This window comes from Liolophura sinensis, chromosome 12 (genome assembly GCF_032854445.1).
Source record: "Liolophura sinensis isolate JHLJ2023 chromosome 12, CUHK_Ljap_v2, whole genome shotgun sequence".
Taxonomy (NCBI): domain Eukaryota; kingdom Metazoa; phylum Mollusca; class Polyplacophora; order Chitonida; family Chitonidae; genus Liolophura; species Liolophura sinensis.
The window spans coordinates 10,022,649-10,033,632 of NC_088306.1; the positions used below are offsets into that span (position 1 = coordinate 10,022,649).

A 10,984-nucleotide genomic window follows, 5' to 3' on the forward strand; every position below is an offset into this window, starting at 1 on the left:
TTTAAAACGTATTACTTTAAAAATTATATATATACATTTTTTATTTATGTTGACGTCTTTTGTTCTCGTTTGTCTGTTTTTTTCGTCAACCATAATTTCCATTTCAGGACTGGCCTCTCTGACCTTCGCCCAAAGCTGTACTTCTCCGCGGGCAAATATACAGAATCCAACAGCACCAATAATGGCCACGCCTCCGCCAATCAGAAAAATAGTCCGCCATTCGGATTGTGTTCCCTGGTAACAGCAAAACACAGTCTGATCATAAAAGGGCAACACATGAAAGATGTTTGGAAATTTTTTAGGGAGAACATTTGTGGCAGATATAAATACATCGAAGGGACACATCAAAAACAAACCGAACTGTCCTTCTGCCTATATTGGTATAACTTACGTTAGGTGTTAGCGTTCCAATGGCCAGAAGGCACGAACAGACCAGTCATGGTTCCGAAGATGTTCAACGCGCCAGAGATTTCTCCCGAAAACCTGAAAATATCAGTGAATAACTAACAATATGTGATTGAAGAAGATGGGCGATGGGGCTACGACAATCACGCCTGATTTTGTACGAAGTGTTTCCTTGCTCTGGTCGTAGGTTCTTGTGTTAGCCAGGACAATAGCCGGTTCTTTCACACTTCTATAAATCCTTAACAACCTCAACTCAAATGAACCATTCATCCTATAAAAAAGATGGCATTCCCGGGCCACGTGAACTACATTAATCACTTCACCAGAGACCTCTGAGAGCAAGGGCAATAGTCAACATCCACCAGAAGTGAAAGGTTCTTCAATGACCTCAGAAACCATGCAGTGCTGTCCTACTTTTTCGCACATGGCGTTAAAACACATGTAGGTTTATGCCTTTTGCCATTATGTTTAAAGAAGCAGTCACATTTAATCGCAGACTCACCTTGGGGCAAAATCCATGACGCTGATAAGAAACCCGGCAAGGGAGAGGCCGAAGAACATTTGAGATATGACGAGGCATGCGACAGCGAGACTTGCGTGCTCTTTTGTCACAAAGCCTGTCGCTGCCAGCAGTATTCCCATTGGCACAAACGCTGAAAGAGGGGAAGAAAACTAGCAATACCATCAGTGGTTTTCTGTCACATCAGGATTCCCATTGGCAAGAACGTTGAACATTCACAAAAAAACTGTCCTATGTTCCTCAGAATCTACCCTCTATGCCAGATTGCTCGCCCGGGCCAACATGTTAAAATCTCGTAAATTATGCATACGAAATACGCTAGAGAAAAAAACTACGTTATGTATTTCCAGTGCGATAAAATGCGAAAATACTACAGATAGTCTTATAATTTTATATGAGCTGTTGTCAATGGTTGCGTCCAAAATAACACACCCTCCCCTTCTTTTTTCTTCCCGATTAACAACTCTGAACTCGAGATTCTCTGAACTGGCACACAACAACAGTTTTCAACTATTTTTTCTTCCAGGTGTGTTCAACTACATTTTGATGAAGATGTACAACAGAGTTGTTCAGCTGCCAGAATACATTGTACACTGTACATTGTACAAAAATGTTCCCTTTGTTTTTATTATCATTGCGTGAAATCATATTTTTATTAACAGCACCCTGTTCAGTCGGTCATTAATTAAAGAATTTAACATTTCTTTAAAAGTTATATGATCTAATGATTCTTCGTCGTCATACGACTGCAAAATTGGGTAAGTACGACGTAAAACCCCAAGTATACAAGTAGCCTCCAAGGGACCTACATACAGTGAACCGTTATTTAACATATAATGTTTTCCTAAGCCAATAAATGACGAAAATACAACAATGTCGAGTGTGAGTTGACAGTGAAAACTGCTTACACAATGTCTGGAAGAGTCTTCTCGTGTTAACCCGACTCAGTATCTTCTTGTTGAGAATGAAGTCGGAGAGACATCCAACAAACATGGAGGATACAACGCAGACGACAGGCGGAAGTGACCCAAGAATCCCCGACTGAAAGTATGGGTGAGATACATGTCTTACAAACAATCATTTTAACAGAAGAGTTTCGAGTTCAAACCTTTGCGTCGATGGAAGTAAAAAAAAAACAGCCCTCCTGTACAATGTGACTTGAGAAAAATGTTAGGTAACGTTTCCCATTAACTTACCGATGACTTGTCTCATGGTGTTCGAGAGGCTTTAGAAACTTCTCAAGTTTACAAACGTTCAGCTCCTCAGTGTTTTGCATCCTTGTTTGCTCTAAATAATTTTTTGCGGAACTCTTTTCTGACGCCCAGGTTATCATAAATGTGATCCTCCCATAATTATCTAACATTTTTGACAGGTCACATTTTTTTTCCCATAGCCATAAAAGAGTTCGAACTCCAAACTAACCATGTAACTCAAAAACTATTCAATCTCGTAAAACTCACCTTGATAACTTAAAACAACAGTTTCACAGTCTCGTAAGTATGACTGTAGATTTGAAGGTGTAAAATTGATCTCCCATCTAGCTCTATTTGACAGTGTTAAGAATACTTGTCCACAGACAGCAAGAAAGCATGCACTACTACCTTTCCTGAATTAAAGTTCATGCAGTAATTCATAAGAAAGATTTTCGAGTATAGTCATCTGAACTTACCTGTAATTCACTTCAGACTTTTCTTTCTCACTTGTCCATTTTAAGACAAAGTTAAATGTCATGAAACTTACCGAGGTAATCTTGAACTTTAAGACTTCTCCCATGTACAAAATGATACCCAGACTGAATGTGTTGTTCACCCAGTCTATGCCGAAGTACCCCAGGGCGGTGCCCCACACGGGTGGGGATGCGAGAATACTACACCAGGGGGCCATCTTAGGCTGATCCTGAAAGACACACTGTACCAACAACGTCACCAGGACAAGCAAATTCTGTCCCAATTGCGTCAAAATGAAACAAGTTACATGCACCAGTTCGAAAGAACAGTATACTACGCCAAGTTTGCCTTGGCAAACAGAATAGTGGAGATTTCAAGAGTCTTAATATTTTCCACAGCAGAGATATTGATTGACTATTGATGAATAATAAACAAATAACCAAAAAAAGCGATTTTGATCGATGGAAATGATAGATGGAACCATGCAACACTAGGAAATAACATGTCGCTTTTGCTAGCTGGAGGCTCCTCGGCAATATATACCACCGACGGCGGCGGGAAATCCACAGATCCTTTGTCCACGCCTGGGATTGGACCTGCATCTGGTGTGTGCTATAGAGATTTAAAGACAAGTGTCCTAACCATTCAGGCACGATCAGCTCCCTACAAAAGCTTGCACAGCCTAGAGATTTCGCTTCGTCTGTTTTAAACGATTTATTTTTTATTTCACTTGAGACTTAGTTTTAAACTAACGAAACCAAATATCTTTTAAAGAAATTAATACCCGTGGAAAAGATACTAATTCTGCACAGTTTTTCGAGAATAAAATCAGTACCTGCTTGGACTCGATTCTCGCGATTCGAGCCATTATATACTCCCTTTCCGCCTTGGATATTCGAGGGTGCTGAAGGGGGGTGTCGTATACCGTGTACAGCCATGCGACAATCCAGACGAGGCTGGTCAGTGCTGAGAGGATGGAAAATGAAACCGGAAATACGACATGATTGTGCTCACTGATTTAATGTTGTAAAGTTATAGAACAAGAAAACGAAAGCAAGAGAATTAAATCCGTGTTACACATACGAATGGCGAAGTTTACGCTTAGATTGCCACCTTAATCAGGACAAACTTGAAATACAAATGACCGCACGACGACAAGGTTGCGAGAAATAATTTAATTAACTGGTGTTTTAAGTTGTACTCAAGAACATTTTACTTGAATGCGCATAAGTAGATAGGTCTATAGGGATAGGATATCACACTGAGTCTACAGAAAACAATGGGGTATCTGTGTGGAGAATCTTCATTGAGTATCTGTATGGGGTATCTAAATGGGGTATCTGTATGGGATATCTGTGTGAGGGGTCTGTATGGGGTATCTCTATGGGGTGTCTGTATGGGGTATCTATATGGGGTATCTGTATGGGATATCTGTGTGGGTTGTCTGTATGGGGTGTCTGTATGGGGTATCTACATGGGGTATCTGTATGGGGGATCTGTATGGGGTGTTTGTACGGGGTGTCTGTATGCGGTATCTACATGAAGTATCTGTGTGGGGTATCTACATGGGGTATCTTTATGGGGAATTTGTATGCGGTATCTACATGGGGTATTTGTAAGGGGCGACTGTATGGGGTATCTGTGTGGGAGGTCTACATGAAGTATCTATATGGGGTATCTGTACGCGATATCTGTGTGGGGTGTCTGTATGGGGTATCTGTATGGGGTATCTACATGGGGTATCTGTACGTTGTATCTGTCTGGGGTGTCTGTATGGTGTATGTACATGGGGGTATCCGTATGGGGTATCTACATGTCAAATCACTCAACATAAAGCTGCAGGTTAACTAACCAGAAATGGATTTCAATACGAGACCTCATAGGCCATCTAAGAGAGTTTAGGCCATATGTCAAGAAAACTGGCTTACCAAAATGTTTTTAACCAATATATGTGCATTTAAATGCTTAAATTTCGAGGTAGGTTTTATGGAAAGGTGTTTTCAGACATAGTTTTGAGTTGCTTGGCGATATCATTTTCCATTTTAAGCTTACCTGTTCACAAACGGTTTTATTTTTATGCGTTTAACGAAAAAGCAATGAACTGAAATATGAGTTAATCAGTCATACTGCATCACCAGCAGGTTCTTATTTCGAATGGGGTTGAAATCTTCCACATTAAGTTTTTTCACATACCAAACACATAGAATATCGATCCCCATCCTCTGTCAAAGCCATACTGACACAGGAGACCGGAAACCGGAAATGTCACCACTTCACCAATGGGAAAACCTTTTACAGAAAAGTGGGCTACTGATACTGATGGAGGACATAAAAAAAAATAAAGTTTCCAGAACACTAACGAAAAAATATACAAACAAAGCAAAGAAGTTTGTCATCAGATCGAACGACTCTTTCTTCTCGGAGTATATCTAAAAGCTTGTAACAAGTATTTTCTTTAATACTGTCAAATTCTTAGAAAAGTTACTGAAACAGAATGAGCAATGGTATGGTGGTGATTTTGTATCTTGCCGCGTCAAAGAAACTAATGGTGTATTTCAGAATTAAATTTTATCCGGTCAGTAATGGATGTGTTTTAACAGGGAGCACAAGTGTACTGAACTCTTGAAAATCACTGAACTTTGAGCGACAGAAAAGGGGTTACTGCATCAAGGACATACCCGCGATAACGACAGCCACAAATCGGGCCGTCTCAAGAGGTGGTACCCATCTTACAGCCATGTTGAACAACGACGGGTAAAATGCGCCCTAGAGAAAAGACACGCAAAAGAAACTGGATATTTGCGTGACAAAATAACAGTTATTTAGTCCTGACTTCTCATGAAAGGCTCGTTATTATAATGTTCAGACAGCTTCGACGTAGAGACAGATCTAGTGTCAACCCTGGGTCAGGTCAGACCCAAGACCTTAAAGAAGGAAGTTGTAGCTTCCTCGCTTGGAGTCCAGCATTAAGTGGAAACTGCAACGTATCATTATAATGGCTCGGGTGGGGCCCCATACTTGCCTTGGATAAGTCATCTCATTGAAGCAGATAAAGAGAGGCATATTACATGCACTCTAAGGACTCCTTCGTCGTCATATAACTTAAAAAATGTTGAACCCCAAGCAATCACTCACTCACTCACTCACTCACTCACTCACTCACTTGGTATAGAGACTAAGAACCCTAGCTGATATGGGCTGTCATTTTCCGCGCAATGGCGGACTCGGGTCCCAACTGAATCGGTCATTGTTGTGCATTGTGTTCAAGGCTTTTGCACTTGTCTGGAGGCGGTTATGTATAAGGGTACAGGATGCCAGAATCCAGGGATAAATCATAGATTTTTGCCAGGTACTCGACAAACGATGTTGTTATATACTAGGCCTACACAGTTACAACTGGTCAGGAAAAGTCTAATGGTTGAGGGAAATCTAGTGTAACATGTAAAGTCTTGGCATATAAGATGGAGAACTTGGATGCTTTGGATGCTTAAAATGCTTAGAAAAATCAAAACACATGCAGGGGGGGAACGAAAACATGAAAAGCGCTAACCGTCATAAAAAAAAGTCGTAGCAAGACTTTACAAGTTTCACCTGTACTCACATGACCGGAAGTACCCACCTGAACAGCCCCCAGGATTACCCGAATGACAAACAGTAAATATACATGTGTCCTGGCGCAGATGGGGGTGAGGGCGGTACACGCCATAGCAGCCATCATGGCGATCGCCACCACCCAGCGGGTACCATAGCGACGAGACAGCCAACCACCTGGCACCTGTGAGACCAGGTGGCCATAGAAATACGCCGATAGAAGCGTTCCCTGAGTTTTCTTGTTCCAGTCAAATTCGCCCTATTGAAAATCAATGAAAAAGGTTGATACCAAGGTGACATGACACTGCAAGAAGTTCACAATCCATTTTATATTCACGCTTTTTTTGCTGCTAGATGTGATCCCAATAGATACTTTTTCTCTTTTCAGAATAACTTGGCAAACAAATCCAGTAGTCAGTGCAATTTGAGATGGCTGAACCGTTTAAAACCTCATTTCTGTCCCGGTCAGTGCGGAAATCAAGTAGCATGCTGTGGTGATAGCTATCAAAATAACTTTGTTGAGGGGAGAGTCCGAATGGAGAACGCTACGCTGGTCCCGCGTTCCCAGTAAGTTCATCGATGACGTCATTTCCGAATATTTCAGAAGTCTGATTGCGTGACCTTAAGCAATTTATTTACTCATGGAAAAAATTTTAAAGCTGGTGGTTTTGGTTGGGGGAGGGGAGGCAATTCAATTATCAAATCCAAAGCCCTGATCAAACTTTTGTTAATCTCAAAGTCATGCAGATTACCTGGACTTCTGCGGGGTTTGTTTCGACAATTCCTGAAAAGTTCCCATTCCATGACGTATTCCACGTGCGTTGATATCCATGCCCGGGCACAGGTGAGGTTGTAAGGTTTTCCTGGAGCATGGAATGCGGCCCCACCATACACGACACCCCAACAGTGAAGCTGACCCGGAAGGTCTGCGAGACAAGAATCCCGAAGAAGCCACAGACGGTCACCCGCCATCTTATAGCAGAAAACATCCCCGGCAGGCCTAGCACAAAGAAAGAAAAATATTACTCTTAACCCCTCGCCTTTGCCAGCCGGATAATGCCATCATCATGCTATCATCATGCCATCATCATGATATCGTGCTGTCGAGCCATCGCTTCGCACCATCGTGCCACCGCTTCGTGCCAACGCTGGGCGATGTAACGGTGGCACTGTGGTACGATTGTACCATGATGCTCTTATCCGGCTTCCATAGTTAGCAGTTTTTGTACTTCGGTGTCTTGCCGTTTAGCACCATATTCTAATCTTTCAAAAATCTTTTTCGCTTCCGTCGTCTGCCTCAAAGCAAGGTACTCGAAAGCCGTCAGCACTCTTTGTGCTTCCGTCGTTTGCCACTTAGTAATAGACTTTAAATTCGTCGGTAATCTTTGTGCTTCCGTTGTTTGCCACACAGCACGTTACTCTAATCCGTCAGCAATCTTTGTGCTTCCGCCGTTTGCCACTCGGCACGCTACTCCAACCTGTCAGAAATATTTGTGCTTCCGTGGTTTGCCACACAAGACGGCCAGCAGCCTTTGAGCTTCCGTCGTTTGCCACAGAGCACGTTACTTTAATCCGTCAGCAATCTTTGTGCGTTCTTCGTTTGCTGTACAGCACGGTACACCTCGTCCATCAGCAATATGACAGATACATCATATCCACAATATTAGAGTAAAAGCTGAACTCTTCCTGCGGAAAAAGAATCCCCTATTTATACGTATAATCTTCGTAAATAAGTACATGGCATTATGAACATTTTACCGCCGTTGGACCGCTTGGAACCCGCCTCTTCGTTCTCTGTGTCAAAGTACTGTGGTGCCATCGGTCACGTGATCAAATTTTAATTCATTACCCAGTGATGACGTCACGTCCACGTATTGACTGTAAACAACAAGTCATTATATTTTTTATGATGCTAAACCGTGGTTAACTTCGTGATTCAAAACTTAGTAACAAGGTAATGAAAATCCTTCAATATCCCCATCTGTTTCACAAATTTCCATGCCAGGATAGGCTACAACAGTGTCTAAAAGCAAAGGCTTCTGGATACATAAAAATTCAATTTATTTGTTTATTCATTTAATTTGTATTTAAAGTTGCACTGAAGAATTTTTTATTTACGACATATACTTATAATGTGGATCTATTCAACAGCGGTTAATTTCGTGAGTGGAAGAAACAAGAGCTTGTGATGGTAGTAAACCAATGCACTTTAGGCAAGTTAATGACAAACTTTTCCACGTGAAGATTTTCACCAGGAGTAACAGCCCAAGTGTTAGTTGTAGGCCCGTGATATCCAAAGAACATGCAACATCACCTTAAGTACAGACCTTACGAGCGTCGTTGACCTCTTGCATTTCCTACAAGAGCTCGAAACAGACATTCGTGCACCAGCCTTCAACTAACAAGGACGTTCCAGGTCAATAATCGCAAGGTCAAATTGCTCAGAGAACAATTGGCAATTTGCCGTATTTCAGCGCGGACACGTGTGACCATTTGCCAGCTATCACACTGTCGTTTTGCTCTGCTCTGGTTTTACTCTCTATGCTGTAAGTCTTTTATTATATAAGGGTCTACTTACATACTTACACGGTATCCCTAGGCTCAAGTCAAGCAGTGCATATAAAACTATATTCAAATGTGATTGCTTAATCATGGTGAATAAGGACCAGAGCAAGAGGATCGTGTTTCATCATGACATCCTTGTAACATCAACATAACACCAACGTAACCGTTCAAGGTAACAAAACAAACGTAATCGTCAAACGCAACAAAACAAACGTAACCGTTCAACGTAACACCAAGGCAACAATAAAAACATCAACTTAACACAAACTTAACTTCAACTTAACACAAACTTAACATGAACTTAACATTAAACAAAGCCAACGTTCTTCAACCTACCACTAACGTAAGATTAATTTAACACGAACGTTAGATCAACGTAACATCAAGGTAACAGTTCAAGGTAACAAAGCCAACTTAACACAAACTTAACGGGACAAAACCGATGTTCATCAACATAACCCCAACACTAGATCAACATGGCGTCAACGTTAGATCAACTTAACACCAACGTTAGATCAACTCAATATCAACGTGAGATCAACTTAATATCAACGTTAGATCAACTTAACAACAACGTTAGATCAACTTACCACCAACGTTAGATCAACTTAACATCAACGTTAGATCAACGTAACATCAACGTGAGATCAACTTAATATCATCATTAGATCAACTTAACAATAACGCTAGATAAACGTAGCACAAACGTTAGATTAACCTGGGACTAATATAACAGCGGGATAGGCAACAGTCCCGGTCTCGGCGAGAAATCTCGTGAAAAAAATCGACGTTATGTCAAAGGTATGTGACGATGATTAGTTTTGAGTGATCCGTTACCACTGGTGAGTAGATTCTACCGGTTAGTTTTTACCATCGACGGAGGCCTGTTTTTCAAAATGGCGGCAATTTAGCTATATTCTCGAGCAGCCCCACGGATTTTCACATGTAACTGCTCTTTTCTTTTTCCATAAATTTGTCCGATTTTTGTTGTGTTCAGTAGTCCATATCATTATCTGTGACTTCTTACTATTGGTGTGTGGGTAACTTTCCGAAATGCAGGTGTCTTTTCCTCATCGAATTTGACCTTGTTAATGACGGTAGCACTTTTGGACTTACCCTGGATTTCAATTTATCGTCATTTCCCTCTTCTAACGGCTTCTTTGTCAACAAAAATATGTAATTATTCCTTTCTTTTCAAAAATACAGATCTATGTACGAGGCGTGGTACATTGGTTGATGTTATAAGGTGATAAGGTACATGCAAAAATATACTTATAAATGACATATTTTCAATGTAAATTCGGTATGAAGTCATCTCTGGCGGACTATTCTGACATAACTATGTAATAGCCTACTATGGCAGAACAGCCAGTCAGAGATAGTCCCTAGTTAATTCGTACCATATAAACCTCTTGTACCATATATTTTTTTAATCCGTAATATCCTGATTTTAACACAAATAAAGAAATCAAGCGGAAATATCTTTACGACCAGTTATTAGATTGTTGAGTATATAAATGTTAATTCCTGCTTATAAAAATGTTGGTATTATTTGGTGTTAACCTGCAAACCCATTTGATTTCATATATATATATATATATATATATATATATCTGTGCTTTAAAGGAAAAAAAATGATAAGAGTGCAAGTGTTACAAATATATTGCTATTTTATCTTAAAACATTAGCTTTTGAGGATTCTCGGATTTACTTAACTCTGTCGTGGACTACACAAAATAAATACCATTGCTTTATACAGTGTGTTAGGGATATGGAAAGATTTCATAGAGCTTTTCTATATAGGCCTGTTTGGTAATTGTTGACCTTTTAAAATACATAATTAATTGAGGAAAGCTGCATGTTGGCTTACACATACATTGATCGTTTCAAACAGCACATATTCAAATTCCTACATTTTACCAAGTTTCCTGTGTACTCACCAGTGCTTTTTTTTTTTCAGATTTTTAGTATGCCTGGAAAAGCTTGAGACCAGTTCGGGCAGATAATAAAACACTCGCGTGGATCTAATGTGTATCAAGTGCACGAGAACCATTCATATAGTGCGGATTCAACGGAAATTCTCTTATCCTGATGGTGTCTAGCTGATTTTATTTCAAAAGCGACAGAACGTGAGGTGACAACCGGACAGTGATTTAGATGGATTGCTCCCAGACAAGTTCTGTGTGATTTTAGACAAAACATTTCAGTGTCGTGCCAGCATTGTTTTGGATGAGTT

General features: G+C 40.5%; 1 protein-coding gene across 1 annotated transcript; it reads right to left on the minus strand.

The window, feature by feature from the left end:
* Positions 1-392: 392 nt before the first annotated feature.
* LOC135479679 (uncharacterized transporter slc-17.2-like) lies at positions 393-8,002 on the minus strand. Its single transcript, XM_064759583.1, has 8 exons — positions 7,942-8,002; positions 6,936-7,183; positions 6,194-6,442; positions 2,666-2,821; positions 1,834-1,966; positions 1,358-1,411; positions 908-1,058; positions 393-483 (listed from the first exon to the last, which is right to left on the minus strand). The coding sequence occupies exons 1-8, from the start codon at positions 8,000-8,002 to the stop codon at positions 393-395; spliced, it is 1,143 nt and encodes a 380-aa protein (XP_064615653.1).
* Between the last annotated feature and the right edge of the window lie 2,982 nt (positions 8,003-10,984).

Excerpts from the sequence above, each read along its gene's own strand:
- LOC135479679 (XM_064759583.1), bottom strand. The coding sequence starts at position 8,002 with ATGGCACCACAGTACTTTGACACAGAGAACGAAGAGGCGGGTTCCAAG. Across the intron at positions 6,443-6,935 it reads CAAACCCCGCAGAAGTCCAG|GGCGAATTTGACTGGAACAA; the intron begins GTAATCTGCATG and ends GATTTTCAATAG. Across the intron at positions 2,822-6,193 it reads AGGTGGGTACTTCCGGTCAT|GATCAGCCTAAGATGGCCCC; the intron begins GTGAGTACAGGT and ends TGTGTCTTTCAG.